At 39.4% G+C, this 25,384-nt stretch overlaps 1 protein-coding gene and 2 long non-coding RNA genes across 6 annotated transcripts; 1 reads left to right on the top strand and 2 right to left on the bottom strand.

Annotated features, from left to right (window-relative positions):
- Positions 1–8,031: 8,031 nt before the first annotated feature.
- On the bottom strand, positions 8,032–13,787 carry LOC133607326 (uncharacterized). Of its 4 annotated transcripts, XR_009815405.1 has the most exons (5): positions 13,662–13,787; positions 13,486–13,583; positions 13,022–13,412; positions 10,568–10,693; positions 8,032–10,090 (listed from the first exon to the last, which is right to left on the bottom strand). It is a non-coding gene; the product is annotated as an uncharacterized lncRNA (long non-coding RNA). The 4 variants fall into 4 exon arrangements; XR_009815404.1 differs by having other exon boundaries at positions 13,022–13,583; XR_009815403.1 differs by having other exon boundaries at positions 13,486–13,780.
- A 1,600-nt stretch (positions 13,788–15,387) lies between these two features.
- On the bottom strand, positions 15,388–22,318 carry LOC133607327 (uncharacterized). The gene is made up of 3 exons (XR_009815406.1): positions 22,237–22,318; positions 16,225–16,355; positions 15,388–16,131 (listed from the first exon to the last, which is right to left on the bottom strand). It is a non-coding gene; the product is annotated as an uncharacterized lncRNA (long non-coding RNA).
- hmgn1b (high mobility group nucleosome binding domain 1b) lies at positions 21,178–25,384 on the top strand. The gene is made up of 6 exons (XM_061963210.2): positions 21,178–21,370; positions 22,944–22,964; positions 23,115–23,141; positions 23,229–23,270; positions 24,292–24,399; positions 24,487–25,384. Exons 1-6 carry the CDS (start codon positions 21,353–21,355, stop codon positions 24,532–24,534), a joined length of 264 nt encoding a protein of 87 aa, XP_061819194.1. The 5' UTR covers positions 21,178–21,352; the 3' UTR covers positions 24,535–25,384.

Raw genomic sequence — 25,384 nt, 5'->3', positions numbered from 1 at the left:
CAAAGACAACATATTTGATGTTCAAAATCATAAGCTTTTTTTTTTTTTGCAAATAATAATTAACTTAGAATTTCATGGCTGCAACACGTGCCAAAGTAGTTGGGAAAGGGCATGTTCACCACTGTGTTACATGGCCTTTCCTTTTAACAACACTCAGTAAACGTTTGGGAACTGAGGAGACACATTTATTTTTTAAGCTTCTCAGGTGGAATTCTTTCCCATTCTTGCTTGATGTACAGCTTAAGTTGTTCAACAGTCCGGGGGTCTCCGTTGTGGTATTTTAGGCTTCATAATGCGCCACACATTTTCAATTGGAGAAAGGACTGGACTACAGGCAGGCCAGTCTAGTACCCGCACTCTTTTACTCTGAAGCCACGTTGATGTAACACGTGGCTTGGCATTGTCTTGCTGAAATAAGCAGGGGCGTCCATGGTAACGTTACTTGGATGGCAACATATGTTGCTCCAAAACCTGTATGTACCTTTCAGCATTAAGGGCGCCTTCACAGATGTGTAAGTTACCCATGTCTTGGGCACTAATACACCCCCATACCATCACAGATGCTGGCTTTTCAACTTTGCGCCTATAACAATCCGGATGGTTCTTTTCCTCTTTGGTCCGGAGGACACAACGTCCACAGTTTCCAAAAACAATTTGAAATGTGGACTCGTCAGACCACAGAACACTTTTCCACTTTGTATCAGTCCATCTTAGATGAGCTCAGGCCCAGCGAAGCCGACGGCGTTTCTGGGTGTTGTTGATAAACGGTTTTCGCCTTGCATAGTAGAGTTTTAACTTGCACTTACAGATGTAGCGACCAACTGTAGTTACTGACAGTGGGTTTCTGAAGTGTTCCTGAGCCCATGTGGTGATATCCTTTACACACTGATGTCGCTTGTTGATGCAGTACAGCCTGAGGGATCGAAGGTCACGGGCTTAGCTGCTTACGTGCAGTGATTTCTCCAGATTCTCTGAACCCTTTGATGATATTACGGACCATAGATGGTGAAATCCCTAAATTCCTTGCAATAACTGGTTGAGAAAGGTTTTTCTTAAACTGTTCAACAATTTGCTCACACATTTGTTGACAAAGTGGTGACCCTCGCCCCATCCTTGTTTGTGAATGACTGAGCATTTCATGGAATCTACTTTTATACCCAATCATGGCATCCACCTGTTCCCAATTTGCCTGTTCACCTGTGGGATGTTCCAAATAAGTGTTTGATGAGCATTCCTCAACTTTTTCAGCATTTATTGCCACCTTTCCCAACTTCTTTGTCACGTGTTGCTGGCATCCAATTCTAAAGTTAATGATTATTTGCAAAAAAAAAAAAAATGTTTATCAGTTTGAACATCAAATATGTTGTCTTTGTAGCATATTCAACTGAATATGGGTTGAAAATGATTTGCAAATCATTGTATTCCGTTTATATTTACATCTAACACAATTTCCCAACTCATATGGAAACGGGGTTTGTAGATACTGTGGATAAAAACCTGGTTGACTTTTAAATAAAATTTAGCACACTATTGTATATAATTGTTTTATGTTTCATTTACTTATAGGTACACTTTAATTAAAGAAATATGACCTAATAACCTAATATTGTCCGTTTATTTACATGCTATCAGTGTAGAAAAATACTCTACAACTCTTGCATACGCCATTAGCCGGAGATGTATAAACTACCCTTATTAGAAAAATGCGGTCAATCAATCAATCATAAATCAATGTTTATTTATATAGCCCTAAATCACAAGTGTCTCAAAGGGCTGCACAAGCCACAACGACATCCTCGGTACAGAGCCCACATAAGGGCAAGGAAAAACTCACCCCAGTGGGACGTCGATGTGAATGACTATGAGAAACCTTGGAGAGGGCCGCATATGTGGGTAACCCCCCCCCCCATCTAGGGGAGACCGAATGCAATGGGTGTCGAGTGGGTCTGACATAATATTGTGAGAGTCCAGTCCATAGTGGATCCAACATAATAGTAAGAGTCCAGTCCATAGTGGGGCCAGCAGGAAATCATCCCGAGCAGAGACGGGTCAGCAGCGCAGAGATGTTCCCAACCGATGCACAGGCGAGCTGTCCACTCCGGGTCCCGACTCTGGACAGCCAGCACTTCATCCATGGCCACCGGACCTGTGTGTCTCCCCCTCCACAAGGGAGAGGGGAGCAGAGGAGAAAGGAAAAGAAACGGCAGATCAACTGGTCTAAAAAAGGGGGGCTATTTAAAGGCTAGAGTATACAAATGAGTTTTAAGATGGGACTTAAATGCTTGTCAAAACACAAGCCACACAGGTCTACAGGAACTATAGTTCGTAAACTTTTGTGGAAAAGAGATCCGGGCACTGCTGGATAGGAGTGCTGGAGTCTGTAATAGACTGCTTATATTGAGAGCTAATATCAGAGATTTTAGATGCCGTCCAATATACTGTTAAATTCGAGGAATTCAAAGTTCCTGAACTGCTTGTGGAAAAGGCCTTATATCAGATCGGGACACCCCTAGAACGCACTACACTGCTACAGTTATATGTAGAGCTGCAGCTATCCATTATTTTGGTAATTGAGAAATCTGTCGATCAATTTTTTTAAATAATCAAGCAATCAAATATACAAAGGCGTTTTGCTTCATTCAATTTTTGTGATAAAAGCACATCATCCACATTGAAGTTGTTCTTTGTGTGTGCATTAATAATAATAATAAAAACATTTCTCAACAGATCATGGCACCCACACACCACTGCACTCATGTGCACTCTATTGCAGCAACTGTAAGTTCCAGGCACTCCATGCAATGTAGACTGGATCATTTTGAATTAGGTTAAAATTGTTAGTTGAGTCTGTTGGACATCTTTTGTACATGTGCACACGCGCTCCCTTCGGGCAAACATGCACAATATAATCTGTTGTTGTGAAAAATATAGACAATAAAAAAAATGTGAAACAGTGAGCAAGTTGCAAATACCCCTGTTAATGACAAATGACCACAAAACAGCACAAAGACAATGACCACACTGTTCGAGTGGAGATTTGCTTCCTAACTAAAGTAAAAGTTCATTGTTGCCAGTCATATAAATCAAACAAACTATTTTCTTTTGGTCAAAGTAGCTCAAATAGTATTACCAAAAACCTGAACTAAAAAGAAATGCATTCTAAAATCCAAGTAACCAAAGGAAAAAGTTTTGTGATTTAAAAAAAAAAAATGTTTGTACAAAATAGTACGGGACATGGGGGGAAAAATTATTATTATTTTTTTTAGATATGTATCTCGTGCGCACGAGAAACTATCTCGTGCGCACACAAAAGTTTCTCGTGCGCACGAGATATGTATTACGTGCGCACGAGAAAGTGAAGTGAATTATATTTATATAGCACTTTTTCTCTAGTTACTCAAAGCGCTTTACATAGTGAAACCCAATATCTAAGTTACATTTAAACCAGTGTGGGTGGCACTGGGAGCAGGTGGGTAAAGTGTCTTGCCCAAGGACACAACGGCAGTGACTAGGATTGCGGAAGCGGGGATCGAACCCGGAACCCTCAAGTTGCTGGCACAGCCACTCTACCAACCGAGCTATACCGCATTGGATGCGTGCGCGTGGTTTGAGGTGTGTGTTAAAATGCCAGTTCAGGAGTTATTTCGGCTGTATTTCCAACTCAGACTTCACTGTAAGGACATTGCTGCTTTGCTTGCAAGTCGTCATCGCTATGTTGTGTCTGAAAAACATTTAAAAGGAATTATGAAGGCATGTAGTCTGTTTTGGCGCAAAGGATACACCTTTTTGGATCACGTGGTAGATTTCATTCACCAGCAGTTACAAACAAGTGGCCTGCTGTGTGGATATTGATTGATTGATTGATTGATTGATTGAAACTTTTATTAGTCGATTGCACAGTGAAGTACATATTCCGTACAATTGATCACTAAATGGTAACACCCGAATAAGTTTTTCAACTTGTTTAAGTCGGGGTCCACTTAAATGTATTCATGATACAGATATATACTATCAAATATATACTAACATCATAATACAGTCATCACACAAGATAATCATCAGAGTATCTACGTTGAATTATTTACATTATTTACAATCCGGGGTGTGGGATATGGAGGGTGGGGGGGGGGGGGGGGGGGTGTTAGGTTTGGTTGGTATCAACAACAATCAGCATCAACAATTGCATCATCAGAGAAATGGATATTGAAACAGTGTAGGACTGACTTGGTAGTCTACATTTGATTGTTTACATTTGATTATTTACAATCCGAAGAGGTATTATGTGGAAGGGAGGGTGTTAGTTTAGGGTTGTAGTTGCCTGGAGGTGTTCTTTTAGTGCGATATAGGTGGATGTACACTAAATGCAAGGAGGATGGATTACACGTCAAGAAAGAAGAGGTGCACTTAATTCTTAAAGAACTTGACCCAAGGGGTGTTGAACTCAGAGGAAGGAGACGGCTCCATTGTCGAAACTATTTTGCAAAAGGACCCAATTATATTTGGCACTTTGACTCTTATGACAAACTGAAACCATTTGGTATCTGTATAAACGGCTGTATTGACGGATTTTCCCGGAAAATTATCTGGATGAATGCATTTACGACCAGTAGTGACCCAAAAATCATTGGAAGCTACTATATGGAGGCAGTGAAGAAATTCGGTGGTTGTCCGAGGATTGTCAGAGGTTACCTGGGCACTGAAAATGTTAAAGTCAGAGACTTTCAGCGTTTTCTCCGTCGCAACATTCATGACGGCTCTGGTATTGACAGCTACATCAAAGGGGCAAGCACGGCAAATCAGCGCATAGAGTTTGATGGGTTTCCTCAGAAGAGAATCAATGGAGTTCTCCATCTCTATGTTCACTGACCTGAAGGACCGTGGTTTGTTCAGTGGTACATACTTGGACCGAGGTCTAATTCAGTTCTGCTTTATGAGCTTCATTCAGGTAAGCGACAATGCATTTTTTTTTAAATCTATTTTCTGTTCTTTGGCAGAGTTTTTATTGACTGGCATGCTGGGGATAGGTTGATTGGCAACACTAAATTGGCTCTAGTGTGTGAATGTGAGTGTGAATGTTGTTTGACTATCTGTGTTGGCCCTGTGACGAGGTGGCGACTTGTCCAGGGTGTACCCCGCCTTCCGCCCGAATGCAGCTGAGATAGGCTCCAGCACCCCCCGCGACCCCAAAAGGGACAAGCGGTAGAAAGTGGATGGATGGATGCACACACTGGTAATATAGCAAGTGCATCTCTTTTTTACAAGCAGTCTGCAGAGATGGAATGAATCAACAGTACAACAGTGCCATCTAATGGAAAAATTACTGCATTACAACATTTTCATCCTAAATTGAGGCCCACAAATGTTAGTTTTTTTTCTTTTAACATCCTTCCATGAGCAGACAGTGGGTGTGAATATTAGTGTGTCTCATCATGTTCATGTGTCTTCTTAATTACTGTTATTGGTGTCCTACGATACCCTATTAATTCATTATCAGTGTAGGGGGGTTTGGTAGCCCTAATAGGCATAATAGGCCTAATAAACAAAATTGTAATCCCTTACATTACTGGCGAAAATATTCAGGTTTAGGCCTATTAATACAGTTACAGTTCATGATTAAGATTAAGATTTTAGTTACATTGGAAATTTTTCACAAAAGCCTAAAGCTATTTTATTTTTGTTGCTTGGCGTATCCTCTTCTTGATAGCGTTTAATAATTATAATAAATAACTATAATCTGTCTTTACTCATCACTCGACTTCCAGATGTATTATGTTGAACGTTACAGCTGTGAAACAATCATAAAATTGATCAGATGATTTCTGTCTTCAGTCGACAACAGCAGGGTGGTGAAGTTAGTTTCGGGTTGAACTTTTGACAGCTGTTCACGTATTCATTGTGGATTTAACAGTGTTAAAATAGTCACCCTGAAACTTACTTCATCAGTGTGTAGTGTAATCTCTCAGATGGTCAAGCCGATTCCATACAGATACAGACATGCAGAAGAAACCAACTTCACGCTTTTAACTATCCACGTGAAATAACGTCTCATCATGTAATCGTACAGTACAGGCTTAGTGGGCAGCAAACACTGTTTTTATTCATTTATGTTTATGCATTTATTATGGATTTATGCTTGCCTATTTCCACTCATTTTCTCCTAACTTCATCAAAAACCTCAAGATTTAACATCATTTATTTCAAGTCATTTCATAACTAAATTAAAGAGCACATGATGAGAATAACACATTGCATATTAATTTCCTTTTCTTTCTCTCTGTACTGTTTTTCCAGGATGAATTAGACGAGACCGTCAATGTGTGGGATTCACATGTCATCAGACCATCAAAGAATGACAGGGTGCCCAGTGGCCGCCCCCGAATCATGTGCATGTTCCTAGAACTCTACACAACTTGTGATGGCATTTCCCCAGTGGACAGAGCTGATGTACAGTTGTGTCAGAGTAACTGCACATTACTATTTTGTATACAACATCTGCAACATTCTGATGGCAGAGTCACAGCTGCATCTTCCAGCTGATGCTTATCAAGCATTGGATTTGTACCTGCACTTGAGGAATGAGATAACATCTGCTCACCAATTTGAGATGGATTTTTATTCAGATTATTCAGGGCTACATGTCCACACTGACTATACTTGAACAGTGCTATACCACCAGTGTTGGGACTAACGCGTTACTGTAACGCCGTTACTATCGGCGGTAAATAGTAATCTAACGCGTTATTTTTTATATTCAGTAACTCAGTTACCGTTACTACATGATGCGTTACTGCATTATTATTTATGTAGTATCGGCTAGAAACTGAGAAGATCTGAGTGTTTTATTGCAGCGCTGCGGAAGAGGCGAGACAAGGAAGAGGCGAGACAAGGAAGAGGTGCGCCGCGCGCTGTCTGTTTGTACGCGTGTGTGTGTGTGGGAGGGGGCGTGTCTGTGTCTACTAACAAGATGTCATGGCGAACCTCGAAGCCGAGTTTCTTAAAATGGAGATATTTTCAGTACGTTTCTTTTATCGACCACAAAGAAAAGAACATTTTAGTTGAATGTAACTTGTGTCTTGGATCAAAGATCCTATCCTCGCAATTCAAATCTGCTGAAACAGCTACAAAAACAACATGCTTCGACAAAGCTAGTAAAGAGACACACACTTCACCTCCACCTCCAACAGCGGCTGGATTTTAACGAGGCACTGCACACTGAATGTACACACACTCTGTCAATTATCTTATATACTCTTTCATTCTAGACTTCTAGAGTGTTTGATTATCACATCACTCTAAATGTTTCGACTATAAAGTTCACAAACATAAAGAGGGATACTAGTGGGCCAGGCTAATATTTCCTATTCTCTAAACTAAGTGGGGAATTGTGTAGAGTGTTCTGGGCTTCAGACATGATTTTATTTCAGAATTCCTTGAAATAAAAAAACGCCTGGTTAGGCTTTATGTATGTAGTGTGCCTTTCTTGCTTTACAGCTATGTTGTTATTATGCTGTTTGTTACTTATGTATGTTATGTTGCAGATATTTAAAATAGCTTTGTCAATTTGTTCTAGTCTGAAACAAATTGGCCCTTTGAAACATATCTTTGTCTTTGTGTGTTGTATGTAGACCACATTGCTTAGCAGAGTTCAGTAATGCAAATGCATGTCAAGTTGATCAACATATTGTATTATTCTCCACTGCAATAACAGTACTGAAATGAAGGCTAAAAGGCCATTAATTGGGGCCTTAAATTTTTTTTTAAATATATATAAGTAACTAAATAGTTACTTTTCACAGTAACGCATTACTTTTTGGTTTAAGTAACTGAGTTAGTAACTGAGTTTTTTTAAATAAAGTAACTAGTAACTGTACCTAGTTACTGGTTTTCAGTAACTAACCCAACACTGTATACCACAAACATTAAAAACCTTTTGCCGCAAAACTGAGGTGCAAATAGGATTGATATGTCACTATATGCACACTGACTACAAAGAGAAACAAGGCAGGACATGAAAGAGGAACTGAACAACCATTTGAACTTGCATTGAACAGGAATTTCTTTGTTGAATGATGACAAAAATGCTGAATGATGAACATCATTCAGAATAACAACTGCATAAAAGATGCACATGAAAATGTAATAATTGTACAAAAAGGGACATTCACCTGTGCAAACAGACCCTGCTGACGTATCAAAATTATTAAACTTAAACTATCTTGTGGAAAAAAATAAATCTCAATGTACTAACAATTTACAGAAAAAATAAGAAAATAAAACTATTTAAAAAAATGTCAACAGTTTCTGTTTTAATAAGAACAATAAATGGAAATCTGTGGAAACAGTTTTGCCTCAGACAAATGTCCTAATAACCTCAGTGTAGAAGATGGATATCCATTGTGAAGCAGTCGCCGGACAAGACATTATCAAATTCTTTGCGAAACTCAGGGTATGTGCTGTAAGTGCATGGTAACTCAAGAACTGGTCCACATGTGCGTGCTACAGGCCTGCGACTTAAACCACACAATGTGTTAAAAGTTACTTCAATTGTGTCTTTGCACAGCACAGTAGATCCTGTGCAGAAGCGCAAGATGATCTCCAATTTTCTTTGGTCGATGCTTCTCACATACCGTAGCAGGTGGTTAAGAGCAGTCTGCTCTTGTGGATTTAGGCTTTCAAATTATGGTTTTGTCATCTGGGCCACTTTCTTGTTAGTTGGCCTCTTAGATTCATAGATCTCCATTATGTTGTCTTTGGTTATGAGCGTTGGCATAGCATTATGAACACTGGAGTGGAAACAGTCGATTATGAACTTTGGCTCTTGAAGAAGAGCTTTGTGTGCCATTGTTAAAATAGCAGCCCGTAAATTGTCTTTAGGGGGCAGGCAATGTGAGCCCATTCTGGAGAAATCATCAAGTAAGTCCTCCTCAACAGTTTCATCAAGGGTACCCTGTAGTGCTTTTTCAAGCAACACACGCTCATTCTCTGAAAGAAATCTGGCAAATGACATCATCAATAGTTCTTCATCCACTGAGCTAACTCCTTTACAACAGGCAAGAACAAAGGCTGGTGACAGTCTGATTGGTAGGATTTTGTGGTCCAGGTATCCTTTCAACCACACTCTTACGAGCGCTTGCCATTTTTTCTCAGAATAGTCTGGTCGTAGCCTGGGTACTCGTTCATCTTCCCCCTCACACTGGTCCAAGAAGTGGTCCCAGAATGCAGAGTATGCCTCTCTTAACACACCATCAGTGTCCATAGCTTTCTCATTTGTAAACTCCATTCTTAGCCTAGCATTCAGTACTTTTGGATCCATGAAGACATTAAGGACATCATCAACTATGTTTACTCGTCTTAATTTCAAAAGAAGGATTTCTTTGTCAAATGGATCTGGAGACGCTGGAAGACAGCTTGATGATACAGGAACATCATTGAATATAGAATGCTGCAAGATATTTTAAAAAGGTAATTAGGTGTGATTATTGATTGATTAATCCTTTAGTGAACACTAAAGAGTCAAAGACTTTGACAATCAATGTATCAATTAGCATGCAAAAATTGTGATAACGTTGTGGTTTTAGATTTGCTGCTTTTCTATTTCATACTACGATGCATGGAATTGCAAATTAGTTTTGGAATGTTTGGATGAAAAATGAATCTAAAAACATAAGCTTAGGGTGAAAGATCTTCGGATGGTAACGTTACAGTTTTTATACATTTTATAATTTTATAGACGGAATGAATAAGAAAAACTCTTTAAATTAATTGACATTGGCACTTATAATTTTACAGTACTGTAGGGAAGGGTGGTGTCTTGATTATCACTATCATCACCAACAATGGGTCCAAACTTCACTTCAGAGTCCTCAAGAAATTGTTGAATGGCAGGATTAAGAGGGGAATCTGAGACATTACTTAACAACTGGTCTGCATCTTGATTAGGCACAGGCTGTAAACAGTCATCTTCAGATCCATGCCTTCTTGTTGACTGCTGAGAATGACTGCCAACATCCTCAGTTGGTCGTGGATGCAGGAGCTCTGTGTTACCCATCTCAGGAGTTGCTGATCTTGACTGGCTGATTGTCTCTCCTCTCTATTGATGATTTAATATAAAAAAACAAGAAAACAAACAAATGAATTATTATTTGTGTAATTATTATATTATCTATATTTTTGAATAATCTCATCCAAGCTGCTATGTATATTCATGTGACTATAACACTCTGCACCTGAGTACATTTTTCGGTGTATGCATTTTTACTTAATGTAGGATTAAACTCAAAGCGTTCGCAGACTCCCATCTTAACTGCAGATTTAAAACTAAAACTAAATTATGGTTTCTTAAAAGCCATTTCTGTGTCCTCATAGATTTCACCTGTGATTTATAATAAACATAGCTCCTGTGTCATGCAGATGTAATTTAAATGCCACTACAGGAAACTATAACTATAAAATATGTTTGAATTTTAAAGAATACTGAACATTTTGGTACAATAAAATCTTCAGACAACACAAGTTCTGTACTGTTCAGCACAGACTGGTTCCATAAAAATACAATACTAGTGCTTACTTTTTCATGGTTTTGCTGCATTGAGCCACTGGGAGCTAGATCTAAATCAGAGGAGCTCTCTGGATGATCCACTTGATTGAGTTTCCTGGTCTTGTTCCTCAAGGATCGTGTCTTCATTGTTCTAGCCTATAAAAAGGTGAGCAGCAAATTGTGAGCTTATACAGACTTGACATAGAGTTAAGACAATAGATTTATCCTAAAAAAATAAATGACATCTGTGAAAGTACAGGTCACATTGAACAGGAGCACAGGCAGGAAAGCAAAGGTGAAACTTATTAAATTGGCTAATATTTGAGAACAATAAATATGTATCAACATCATATACATCATACCTCAGCATATGAGACAGGTGTGGTACACAACCACACTCAGTGTTGGCACTACAAATTTTCAAAATGGGGTCCCAGGGACCCCATCAAGTCATAAAAATGGGGTCCCACAGTAAATTTTTGGGGTCCCACTTTTTTGTAAGCGTTTTAAAACAAATGATAAATGTATGTATTATCCTGTTATGTCTCATTATGGGGGAACGTAGTTGGAAATACAGCTGAATTAACTCCTAAACTGGCATTTTCACACACACCTCAAACCACACGCACGCATCCAATGCAAAACATTTCCCCCATGTCCCTTTAGGGGCTCCGTAAAATAGTGAGTTGTGGATAGCAACATTTTGTTAATGTTCTGGCAAAACAATCGTATTCCCTTTATTTGAAGGAAGCTATAGTAATCGTTGAAAAAATAGGCTTTTTTCCACCAAAAGTTCAGAAACTTTAAATGTTGACACACATGTATGACAAATGATTTTCATCTGTCCTCAGTCTGTCTGTGCAGCGCAAGCACTGATTCTGCAGCTGTTTGTGGAACTGTCAGTTTGCACAGTTACTAAATAAAACACAAAATAGTGCTCACAAAACGATGATGAGTGTTAATAAATCACTTTGCGGGTGATAATTATTGTTGCATTTTCTCCTCCAATATTGTGGCCGTTTTGATGATCAGCATATATTTTGCATCTTAGTAAAGACAGAAACGTAAAATGGATTGCACTTATTCCGCTCTTTGCACACGTTTAGTTGATCAGCTTTGCGTGTGCTATCAGGGCGTCAACAGTTCCTCCTGTTTTTTTAAATTCTATTTAGTTCATTGTGTTCTCTGACCAGTAAGTATGCAGACACTTGCAGCATGAGGATAGTTCACATTGACGCAAAGAATGGTAGCCTACATATTGGTTTTCATCACCGTTTAAACAGGAATAGCAACTGATAACTCCTTTCGACAAAACAGCTCATTCCGACAGAACACCAAACAGCAAATACACACATAGCTTTAACTTAGTCTGTATAGATGCCACAATCGATGGTTCGCCTGCTGCATGATGGCATCATATAGCATCAAAAATAAAATGTGTCCTCTTCATTTTCTCCCAGGTGGTCACATATTACGATGTCCAACATGTTAAATTATCACCTTTTTTGTTTTGGTGCCGCCGGTGAGAAATTCAACTTCCTCATTTCACTATGAAAAGCATCTGATTGGCCCACCTTTGTCGCTAACCCCCACCCTCTCTCATATTGTGCACTATTTAAGAAGTGTGATTGGCAATATTCTGAATTTGTCCCATCCATTTACAAGTACAAAGTTAAATATGATTGGATTTTGTTTCTGCCCCCTCTTGCCCCTACGTAGAGCCGGTGTTCTGTCAAATTTAGCAGCTTCTTCAACAAAGCAAGCAGTTGCGTAATTCGATAGACTCCTCTATCGAATTACGCAGCCACGTAAAAAAGAATGCAACTTTAAGTTTTGAAACGCCAATAACCTCCCACTGTAGAACTGCAATTATTACCTTCTTCAAAGAGGTTATGTTTTCGCCAGCTTTCCTTGTTTGTCTGTTAGTTAGCAACATAAATACCTTTCTAAAAGCCGATTTGGATATCAAATAACGCTCCCATTGTAGAATTGCAAACTCCGTAAATGAGTTTATGTTTTCGCCAGGGTTTGTATGTTAGCAACAAAATATGGACGGATTTTGATCACACTTTCAGAAAATGTCTGAAATAAGTCCTGGAACAAGTGATTTCCTAGTTTTTATTATTCATAAATGAGCTCGTCAAAGCACTTACTGTTGGCAGTATTGATGTCACCGAACAGGGTTAGGATTAACCCTAATCATTCGTGCATTTAAGGTTAATTGAAGTTCATACCGTTTTTGTTTCCTAGAATGTAAAATAATGTTAAAAATAACCACATTAAATTAGGTTTGTATGCCTATTGTGCAGAGGAAACAGAAGGCCTATACCCAAATCTGATCTATGGTCTTCTGCTGACCCCTGTTGGCTAATGGTATATACATCAGGGATGCTTTGGCACAGGCTTTCACTCTCCAAAGTAATTAATGGTATAGAAAAAGCACATTTTGACAGGCATATTTAGCCATCAAATAACACTCCCTACCTCACCGGATATTGGACACATTGAACATGGGACAACATCAAATCAAGGGGACTTTTTTAAAGTGCAACAGCGACAACATGGTGCCCATCCGGTGGAAGTCAGGCAATTTGAGCTGGTCGGTGAGCGTGGTGTGGCGTGGAGGGTGGTCTCACCGATGCAAGTGTGTCTGCACCCTAAAAACACGAAACCAAATCAGCAGAAGCTGAAGCAAAAAAGCAATGATGTATTATGTGTGGGAGGGGTTTTAGGACTCAGCAGTGGGTTCAGGGACTATATACTACATGTTGGCCTGTTGGAGGGAACTTGCTACTTCCAACTGAGCCTCCAAAACAGCTGCTGCATCAGTTTTGGTGCTTAAGACACTGTGGTGGTGCAGAAACTCTTCAGCAAACTGCAAAATAAAATATTAGGCATTTAGTTACATATATGATTGGCTGACAAGAGGAGATGAAACAGCTTTCTACTGCAGTCTCGCTGATTCTGGTGGGTAAGTTATTGCACTCCACTTGTCTCCTTGGCCTTTCATCTTCAAGAAGTTCCTAATTATTGTTCAAGATGCATTCTGGTCACACATAAAAGACAAAGCTTGAACATCTGTAAAGGCCTTAGTTTTTAAAGTTAAACGTTCACAAGCTGTTACCTCCAATTTTGTAGGATCTTCTGCTTGTGGTCCTCTATTTTTTCCATTGGATCAATTATGGTCAGAGTCTTCGCTGACATGTTGACAACCTGTATATTTTACTCAATTCATGTTATTTTTTATCACAGCCTAACATACAGGTAAAAGCCAGTAAATTAGAATATTTTGAAAAACTTGATTTATTTCAGTAATTGCATTCAAAAGGTGTAACTTGTACATTATATTTATTCATTGCACACAGACTGATGCATTCAAATGTTTATTTCATTTAATTTTGATGATTTGAAGTGGCAACAAATGAAAATCCAAAATTCCGTGTGTCACAAAATTAGAATATTACTTAAGGCTAATACAAAAAAGGGATTTTTAGAAATGTTGGCCAACTGAAAAGTATGAAAATGAAAAATATGAGCATGTACAATACTCAATACTTGGTTGGAGCTCCTTTTGCCTCAATTACTGCGTTAATGCGGCGTGGCATGGAGTCGATGAGTTTCTGGCACTGCTCAGGTGTTATGAGAGCCCAGGTTGCTCTGATAGTGGCCTTCAACTCTTCTGCGTTTTTGGGTCTGGCATTCTGCATCTTCCTTTTCACAATACCCCACAGATTTTCTATGGGGCTAAGGTCAGGGGAGTTGGCGGGCCAATTTAGAACAGAAATACCATGGTCCGTAAACCAGGCACGGGTAGATTTTGCGCTGTGTGCAGGCGCCAAGTCCTGTTGGAACTTGAAATCTCCATCTCCATAGAGCAGGTCAGCAGCAGGAAGCATGAAGTGCTCTAAAACTTGCTGGTAGACGGCTGTGTTGACCATGGATCTCAGGAAACAGAGTGGACCGACACCAGCAGATGACATGGCACCCCAAACCATCACCCAACCATGCAAATTTTGCATTTCCTTTGGAAATCGAGGTCCCAGAGTCTGGAGGAAGACAGGAGAGGCACAGGATCCACGTTGCCTGAAGTCTAGTGTAAAGTTTCCACCATCAGTGATGGTTTGGGGTGCCATGTCATCTGCTGGTGTCGGTCCACTCTGTTTCCTGAGATCCAGGGTCAACGCAGCCGTCTACCAGCAAGTTGTAGAGCACTTCATGCTTCCTGCTGCTGACCTGCTCTATGGAGATGGAGATTTCAAGTTCCAACAGGACTTAGCGCCTGCACACAGCGCAAAATCTACCCATGCCTGGTTTACGGACCATGGTATTTCTGTTCTAAATTGGCCCGCCAACTCCCCTGACCATAGCCCCATAGAAAATCTGTGGGGTATTGTGAAAAGGAAGATGCAGAATGCCAGACCCAAAAACGCAGAAGAGTTGAAGGCCACTATCAGAGCAACCTGGGCTCTCATAACACCTGAGCAGTGCCAGAAACTCATCGACTCCATGCCACGCCGCATTAACGCAGTAATTGAGGCAAAAGGAGCTCCAACCAAGTATTGAGTATTGTACATGCTCATATTTTTCATTTTCATACTTTTCAGTTGGCCAACATTTCTAAAAATCCCTTTTTTGTATTAGCCTTAAGTAATATTCTAATTTTGTGACACACGGAATTTTGGATTTTCATTTGTTGCCACTTCAAATCATCAAAATTAAATGAAATAAACATTTGAATGCATCAGTCTGTGTGCAATGAATAAATATAATGTACAAGTTACACCTTTTGAATGCAATTACTGAAATAAATCAAGTTTTTCAAAATATTCTAATTTACTGGCTTTTACCTGTATATACTTTATGAAGATTAATTGGTTGCATCAGGTCAGCAGAAATGCCCAATTAATACATGCCAGAAATTGATCTAAAGAAAATATAACAGGCACTGACCACTAAGATCCAGTGAGCGCCTACATTTACCAGACAACCCCATCGCTCTTCCACAGTAAATGTCCACTGAAAAACCAATGCCAAGTTATATATATTCCAGGCTACTGATGGTTGGCAAAATGTGCTCGCTAATTAACATTACTTTTTTAAGAGGTTGATATCGTTCAGAAAATAGACTTCCAGCAACCACAGCACTCACTTGATGACGGGGCTTCTGCTTGAAAAAAGAACACATGGGTAATACGTAACTGTAATCCAGGGATTATTAAAGATATGCATTCATTATATATTTTTTTATCCAACACTTGCCTAATGTTTCACAAGAATGGACATGTAAGCATCAATTACCTTTATTGCAAAAACAAAAAAAATTAAAAAAATAACTCATTCTTTGACAATAGATTTAATTGTAACCGCTTATATCATCAGTCAGCCACTTTGTCCCTTCCAGTGTACGGAAAGATGTGTTGTACAGTTTATATGGCACAACAACAGCCACCACATTACCTCGATCCTCTGCAGCCCATAACATTTGAAATAAAAGCACAACATTAATTTTGATCAGTAAATGTATTTGTGCTTTAGGCCATGTAAGTCACTTTTCGACTGTATCACCCGTCTGGTATGATACAGGTGCTGTCCTTCTGCAGTCAACATTCAAAAAGTACATTTAAGAAAATAGAAATTTTACCAAAACATTACCATTTAGCTTTAAATTTACCGTTGCCTATACTCACCCTTTATTTTCAATCATATCTCCTGAGGCTTAATCATTGGTTTTTGTTGTGCCCGTCTGGGTATTTGCCCTCAAACAGATAATTGTGAATGTCTATGTATCTTTGCTCCATCTTGCAATGTCTTCACAAGTCTAAAACAATAAACACACAAAAACATATCTTTTGGTAAACATGCCAATTGTTGGTCCTCGATTTGCATGTATGTTTGACTACCGCGTTAGGACTTCATGTTTGGTAGTCGAGCACGATTTGTCGTAGTTCGGCTGTGCAAATGCCACCTTTGTTTGAACTGAAATTAATATTCCTAAAACAAAACTGTAAGCTACCATTGTTTATGTCAACGTGAACTTCCTCACACTGTAATTATCTACAAATTTAATATTCCAGTCTACAAATTTAATATGCCTGTTTAAAAGGAGATTAAAACTACAATGCACAGGTAGAATATACAATTAATGCTATACAACAACAGGATTGTACATGAGGGAGCTGCTGTTTTTGATGGGTATTTCGTTTAAGGAAAATAGTTGAAATATTTGCGTTTGTGCGCACAACATTAATATTTCTGTTTAAACAGCGATATTAAGATATGGATGGAATACAATTTAAAATGCCTACTTACTTTTGGAGTAACAATGTCCACAAAAGTGTACAAAAAAAGGAGCTGTTGTTTTCAATGGGCATTTAAATAGTTGAAATATTTGCGTTTGTCAGTAGCGGTGGGTTGCCGAAATCGATAGAACACTGGCCCCGATAACCACACAGAACAACAACAACAACTTAAAACATTTGTTTGCACGTACAACATTAAAGAGCATTAGTATATAAGTATGTGGAATTAAATTATGGAATGGGATAAGCAAAGAAGTCAAACAAAGTACTAATATGGTCCAGTTTAGGACTGTTTAAACTACAAACAAGAATAATCATGATTAACATTTCAAACTTATTGAAATCTTATTGATCTCACTATGTGACATACAACTTGCTTTACTATTTATTTTATTTTTAGAAATGTATTATTCATGGAGTAAACTGTGTACAAATTGAGAACAGGAAGTAAATTAAGTGTTGGCAATTGCAATGAAATGGAAAAAGGGGTAGGATTAAATAAGCTTTGCTTCTTCCTACTCCTTTTTTGAACATGTTGAAAAGATAGACTGGAACCTGTAATGGATTATGTGGTAATTGTATGCATATTCGAAATAAACGTAAACCATGAAGTTCTGTGGTGGAAAAAGGCCTAATGATTAGCTCTCGCCGATTTTCATTTGGTAAAAGTAGCTCACAGAAGAAAAAAGGTTGGAGTTATACATTCAATGGTACATAATGTTAGTAGCTAGGGCTGTAACGATTAAATCAATTAGAAAAATGCTTTCATTTGTATTATGTTGCTTGTAGTAATCGTTTGAGTGTAACTAAGACAAATTGATTACTGCACACATGCAGCTGAGATAGGCTCCAGCACCCCCAAAAAAGGGACAAGTTGTAGAAAAAAGTGCAATTTCAGTGTTGATGATGTGCATTAATTAGTAAAAAAGAATGAAGTTTATGGCAAGCAGAATCTTTTTTGTTAATTGACATGTCCCTAAAATACTTACTTCGGCTAATAAAGTGTGTTTTATCAGATTTACTCGATTAATTGAACAAACAAATGATAGATTACTCGATTACTAAAATAATCGATAGCTGCAGCCATATTAAGAGCTAAACTTCGCTAAATGGCTTGGTTGGAAACACCTAACATAGAAATAGAATCCCTCTTGTTTGGTGTGGGTGCTGTGTCTCAGTTGTTTGGGCAGTGGTGTGTTTGTGCGGGTTTGGACTGGGGAGTGGAGTTTTTTAGTGGGGGGTGATGTTGATGACGCATGCTGGCGTTTGGACTGACTGGCGAGCTAGCGCTGGATGGTCTCAATGATCCTATTGCCGTGTGGTTGTCGTTCCCGTTTTTTTAATTGTTTTGATTTGATCGAGTGGTGCTGGTTGTCAGGGGTATTGCAGCCGTTTTTTCTGCTGCAGTTTGTGTGTCGTGCGGGCACCCACGGCTGCTGGGTCCGGTGCGAGGGGGTGGTTGATGTTGTCGTTTGTGGCAGCGCGTCGGTGGTGGTTGTCGAGGCTGGCGGACTGTTGCTGTCCTTCCCGCCCAGTGTCGTGCCGTTGTCTGGGTGCAGACTTGTCCGGGGTTGTTCCTGGGGAAGGGGGGGCACGGCCGGACCTGTAGGACGGGGGGCGTGAACGGCTGGTTCTTGGTGGATGTGGGTTCAGGGGCTGGATCGCTGCTCCGCCAGCCTGTGTATGGATTTGTTTGTTTATATATGTGTGTGTATGTATGTAATTATTATTATATATATGTGTGTGTGTATTTGTGTATATGCATCTCAGGCTACTGCAGCCAGGCTGCGGGTCTGGGGCCCCTGGGTCCCGCCGTCCACCTCTTCTGAATGCCCGTCTTGGTTGGGGCCTGCTGGGTCTAGTCCCATTGTGGCAGCTCGGTGCTCTGCAGGGTATTCTGCAGTGTTGCAAGGCGGCCAGCTGCTTGGGTAGTGACCTTGTGTGTCAGCGTGTCTGTGATTTTTTTTTCTTTCCTCTTCCTTTTCTCTCAGAGGGAGGATCCGCCAGGGCAGTTACTGGAAGTTCCATCTCCATCGTTGGGGTCCCTGCAGGTGGGGTGGGTAGTTCCCGTGGCCTTGTGATGGGCGGTCCTGCGGCGGCCGACTTAGGTAGGGCGGCCTGGGGTGGGCCCCGCCATGCTCTCCAAAATGTAATATTGAGCCTGCTAATCATTTTGTAATTGAGGACTCAACCAGAACAAGTTAAAAAGGAATTTACACAATATTTCAGCCAGCCAGAAAAGTATGTCTTTTTCCGGACAAATTTTCAGTGCATCATTAGTAAATAGTGCGCAAATAATAAACTATATATAGCCATTCATACTGTAACGACCTGCTGGTGTTAATGTGCAGACATGTGTGCACGGAAGCAGACGTGTGTGCATGGAGGAAATACTTATTTGGGCCCGTTATTATAAAATTGGCAATAAAAAATAAAATCAGAATTTGTTTATCTCCTCCTATTACTTTATTTTGTTAGGTGTGGCGGCTAATATGAAGCCGTACATTAAGGAGAAACCCTAAATGTAGCTAAACCGGAAGTATAGCGTAGGACTTTTATTTTGAAGCCGGAAAAGTGTGCGATTGTTTTGAGAAAGTGCATTGACATATTTGAATGTCGGATCAACTGTTTGCAACAAAAAATTGTGATCCTATCGACATCCTGCTGACCGTCTTTCAGTTCTGTTGAGCTGCTATGTCATCTTACTTACTCAATCAGTCACAATCTAAATGTTATGTTATCACTGCACCCCTTTCTTGTCGGGAGAACAACTTGCCGTGGCTTTGAACCTGATATTTCCATAAGGTAGGTATTCCTTTGTCCAAATCTGCTCGCTTGTGACTTATCAGTAGCAAGTGAACTAAAGCTACGCTACGGAGTGTCAAAAAGGAAGTGTTTGCGTTAATCGCCCGATTAAAAAAATGAGTGCGGTTATTGAAATGTATAGTTAACGCTTTATTATCGAGTTAACGTTGACAGCCCTAATAAATAGTCATAAAAACAGTCAGACACATCCCCACCCTCCATATCCCACATATTGTAAATAATGTAAATAATTCAATGTATATACTCTGATGATTATCTTGTGTGATGAATGTATTATGATGTTAGTATGTATTTGATAGTATATATCTGTATCATGAATCAATTTAAGTGGACCCCGACTTAAACAAGTTGAAAAACTTATTTGGGTGTTACCATTTAGTGGTCAATTGTACGGAATATGTACTTCACTGTGCAATCTACTAATAAAAGTTTCAATCATCTCAATCAATCAATCCTCACATTCATAAATATTTACCATTACCTTATTGCATACACTTACAAGAGTTCAGTAATACAAGAACGGAACTATTTGGCAAAATCTTAAACAAATTTAGCAGAATTTGACTGGTTGACAGCGGTAGAAAAAACTGTTTTTCAGTTGTTTGTATTGCTCTGTACGTCTGCCTGATGGCAACAGTTCAAAAAGTGCGTGCCTAATATTCTTAACTGTTCTAACCTCGGAGCCCAATTTTTTACTTGCACAGAGAGGCCCGGGCCAACTTAATGGGTTTTATTTTGTTATTTTAACAAATATATTTATTTAGATTTATTTTGTTACATTTAATTTTAATTAAATAAAAAATATTTGAATAATGTATGTTAAAATAAAATAAAGCGTTTTGATTTAATTTCAAATATATTTTATACATAAAAATATACATGTTTTCTTTCTTTTTTTAAGATTCTGGGTACAATAGTGATTTTTTTTATACCATGATTTGTACATTGGAGAAATAAGAAGTACATTGTTATGCTGCTGTTTTTCAACCAAATTGCAGATTGAAGCAGCCATTGGAAATGCCGCTCTGATTTGAATCAAGCATAACCGTGAGGCCGCTGAAGTCATGTCGGGAGTGCACACAGCACAAAGGAGCAAACTGTGGCCACCACAACACAATTATCCTGTCGCCATTTTCCCAAGCTACAATACAAAAGACTTGGCCGAGAGTAAAGACCCTTCTGAATCTACAACCAACACACACGAACCCCCTTCGGTTAAATATCGACAATCATAGAATCTCACACAAAGAATTACGTCGAACAAATTGTTTGAGAGGGGGGGGACGTTCGAAGAAGACTTGGTGACATGTTCGTCTTTTCCAAAAAGCAGATGGCTGCACACAGAGACAACTACCCCGATGGCTTGATTGACGTCAGAAATAGCCACACAGCAAGAGCGCAGATTTGAAATAGTGTCGTTGGCCACTGTGTTGTCCAATCAGCGGGCGGCGGAGGCGGGACTTTGCTCGTCAATCATGCAGGAACTATAAGATTTGAATAAGGAGGGAGGGGGAGAATCCAATCCGGTTTGAGCTAGTTTTCTTCCAATGGAACATCATATCGTGTGGCTGCCCTCTATTAGACTGTACTAGTACAGCTTTACTATACCACTATATCGTCCTCCTCTATTCACTCAGTTGCTTGATCTTCTTCCACCTTTTTTTCCATAAACACCACGCACAAATCAACCATGCCTAGAAGGAGCAAAGTGAGTAAACCGAGATATTTCATGCATTTAATAACACAGCTGCTGTCTTGTGTGCATTGTTTTGTTGCTGCGTATTCCTGAAAATGCAAAAAAAATATGGAGTTTTGTTGGTGTGCGTCGTTTTGATTGTTGCTCTTATCGCCGCGCGGTGATTATCTTCCAATAGATTTCGTTAGTATTTGCTTGCGTGCGTGGCTTATTGCAGCATGTTAACAGCGAAATAATATTTGCAGCGTGTCCTAAGTGCATGGTGAGTTGTTTTTTTGCAGAGAAAGTTGGCGGCATATTGATCGTTCACCACGCAGGAAAAAAATGGAAGTTTCACTTTGGCCGGAATTAAAACCCTTATATTCATTCATAGCTAAGTATTTAGGTGTCGTTTGTTGAATTTAGTCGTCGACGTCGGAGAAAATGTTTTATTTGTCCGTTTTTTGGTTCATATTAACGCCATTGTTCGCGCGCGCGGCCGCCATTAGCCAGGGTGAAGAAGACGCAGCTGTTTGGACGGCGGGGAAGGAAGAAGGTTATGTAATGGCGAGCCGTCGTCACCACTGCTTGTGTTGCTGGGGGCTTCTTGTCGAAGCAGAGCAGCTTTTTCAAAATAATGGCGGGAACACTCGGTTTTCGCCTCTACATTAGCGATGGAAGAATGGCGGCGAGGAGGAGGAGTCCGCCCCCTCCTTCATGAGCTTTATAGTCGCTAAGCCCCAGAGTACAGCGGCCGGTCGCCGTTGTTCCTTTCTGTCGGGATGGTTATGTCACAAATCTCTTGTTAAATGCGCCATAGCAAATATATAATTTTTTTTACACTCTGTGTGTGTCTCAAATGTAATATTTCTGGCAGTACAGTTTTAATTCGTGCTTACCAAAAGCCATCACTGTCGTTGCGCGCCCACCGGAAATGACGAGGGCAATATGTATCCTATTCATGGCCATTTTAATGTTAAAATTACCAGCACTAGATCTCTTCTAGCCCCTCCCACTACTTTGGTAGCCCCTCCTCTTCCGCCACCTATCCAAGATGGCGACTGTTATGACATATGTATGTCTGGGTAGAGTTCTCCGATTGAATGCACTTTTTTTTTTTTTTTGAACAGACAATAATGAATAGAAAAACAAAAAAAATTAAATGCAACCCATGTTCGAAGGAAAAAAACTAAATAATTGTGACAGTACATATTTAAAAAAAAATATCCATCCATCCATTTCTCTCAATAGCATTAAAACAAACCGGGCCTATCAGATTAAATTGATCCAATATTGACAACGATTTAAAGACCTTCCTTTCTTTTTAAATTGCGTAAATAATAATTTCAAATCAATGATATACATTAGGTTCTACCCACATAAAAAAAATCTACTTTTATGAATGAAAAATGTTCCCTGCAACAGAAGATCATTAACTATTTTTAGGTTGCTGTCTTATCTAAAAAAAAATTATATCTGCTATACTTATGCATTTAAATGCTAAAGTTATATGGGCACGCCCACTTTGAAGTTGCATGACTAATGTTTAATTATATGCTTGTAAATACTGTCTATTTAATTGGATTTTCTTTCTTTTTTTCCACAGGAAGAATCAGATGCACCAGAGGTCAGAAAAAATACATATTATATATTTTTGAAATGCTGGTTTTAATTCATCATTCATTTAATATATTCTGTATTGCCCCACTAGGGGTCAGTAATGGCACTAAAAATGTAATGTGAAAAGTAATCAGTCTGTCCCTTTCTCATGATGCAGCCCAAGAGGAGATCTCTTAGGTTGTGTGTAAGTAGACAAACTTTTTTTTTTTGGTGTATGCGTTTTTATTTGAAAAAGATAAAGTTCATTTTGATTGAAAATATTTTCTTACAGAATACCACAACTGTAAAGGAAGACTCCAAAACCAAGACAAAGGTGAGGCCTCTTAAGTTGCGCCAGAGAAAACACATGTTCATTGGGGCGGCGTAGCCTAGATGGCTGTGCTAGCAACTGGAGGCTTCCAGCTTCCGCCATCCTAGTCACAGCTGTTGTGTCTTTGGGCAAGACACTTCCCCCTTGCTCCTGATGGGTCGTGGTTAGCGTCTTGCATGGCAACTTTGCCACGTGTGTGTGTAAAGCGCTATATAAATACTAGGGGAGTGGGAAAAAATCGATTCAAATTCGAATCGCGATTCTCACGTTGTGCGATGCAGAATCGATTCTCATTTTTACATTTTTATTTTTTTAATTAATCAATCCAACAAAACAATACACAGCAATACCATAAAAATGCAATCCAATTCCAAAACCAAACCCAACCCAGCAACACTCAGAACTGCAATAAACAGAGCAATTGAGAGGAGACACAAACACGACACAGAACAAACCAAAAGTAGTGAAACAAAAATGAATATTATCAACAACAGTATCAATATTAGTTACAATTTCAACATAGCAATGATTTAAAAATTCCCCATTGACAATATCATTAGACATTTATAAAAAAAGAACACTAGTGTCACAGTGGCTTACACTTGCATCGCATCTCATAAGCTTGACAACACACTGTCCAATATTTTCACAAAGATAAAATAAGTCATATTTTTGGTTTATTTAATAGTTAAAACAAATTTACTTTATTGCAATCAGTTGATAAAACATTGTCCTTTACAATTATTAAAGCTTTTTACAAAAATCTACTACTCTGCTTGCATGTCAGCAGACTGACATTTCCTGCTGAAATCCTATGTATTGAATGAATAGAAAATCGTTTTGAATTGGGGGGGGAAAATCGTTTTTGAATCGAGAATCATGTTGAATTGAAAAAAAATCGATTTTGAATCGAATCGTGGGACACCCAAATATTCACAGCCCTAATAAATACTCTTTAAAATCATGGTCAGATATGCAAATTAAGACATGTGGAGTCATGTGTGTGCAATGCGTGTCCTTGCAGAAAGCGCCCGCTAAGCCCAAGAAAGCTAAGGAGGTGGAGAAGGGCAAGCCCGAGGAGAAGGAGACCGACGCCCCCGCTGAGAATGGCGAAACCAAAGCTGAGGAAGAGGTCAGTGTCATACATAATCTGGCAGCACTAAGGTAATCCTCGCTGTAACACGTGCCTGACACTGAAATAAATGTGTGTGTGTTGCAGGCACCGACCACGGACACGGCAGATGGGAAAGAGGCGGAGGCAGAATAACATCTCTCAAAGCGCATCTTCAACCAGTGCTCCCTGTACCTCTTTTCTTGTACAATTCAGGGGAATATTTTTATCAACTATTTTCTAAACACAGGTTTTTTAGTAGTTTGATTGTAGAGAACACTTTTTTTTTTTAATGAAAGACAAAAAAAGTCAATTTGGGGAGAATTTCATCACGTGGAGGGACGGGGCGGGAGGGGGGGTCATTGTAACCATCAGTGGTTTTTATTTCAGTTGTTTTAAATGTGAACTAGGGAAAGGGGACGGGGTGGGTTACGGTGTCAGAAGCCGGGTTGAGAACTGAATGAGTTTACCTGCATGGATTACATTCCATATGCTTTAAAGGGACCGTATTTGATCTGTGCTGGGGTGGGTGATAGGCAGTCAGCCATTGTTTTTGTTGTTTATAATGAAGAACAGTGTTTTAGAATGTTTGCAAGCTTTGTCCTTATGTTACTCATGCAGTTTTTCTTATGAAATTGGATCAATAAATTGAAAATCCCAAGTAGTGGAGCTCTCCCTATCCAGTGTATCTTGTGTGTTCCGTGATAGCGTCGCCATAAACTTGTATAGAAGCTATGAAAAGGGTTTTTAACTTCTCTGTACGCTAATGCTACATTGTACGAATGACAAACATTTGGTTTCCTTAGCCTAGCTGTAGTAATAGTCCCATCAAAAAGTAAAGTAGTCTCTTAAATGCCAGCAGACAAACTGTACATTTATTTGACATGTCAGCAGTAGCGATCCTCACGAGGATTAGGTGTCAATGCAAGTTTATTTGCATTTGTTCATAGATGTACTTGTGTCATGATTGTTATTAATGGACCAATAAAGCTCGGTTGGTAGTTGA

This window comes from Nerophis lumbriciformis, linkage group LG09, assembly GCF_033978685.3.
Source record: "Nerophis lumbriciformis linkage group LG09, RoL_Nlum_v2.1, whole genome shotgun sequence".
In the NCBI taxonomy this organism is placed as follows: Eukaryota; Metazoa; Chordata; class Actinopteri; order Syngnathiformes; family Syngnathidae; genus Nerophis; species Nerophis lumbriciformis.
The sequence above is the reverse complement of the archived record's forward strand: the minus strand, read 5'-3'. Positions and strand labels throughout refer to the sequence as shown.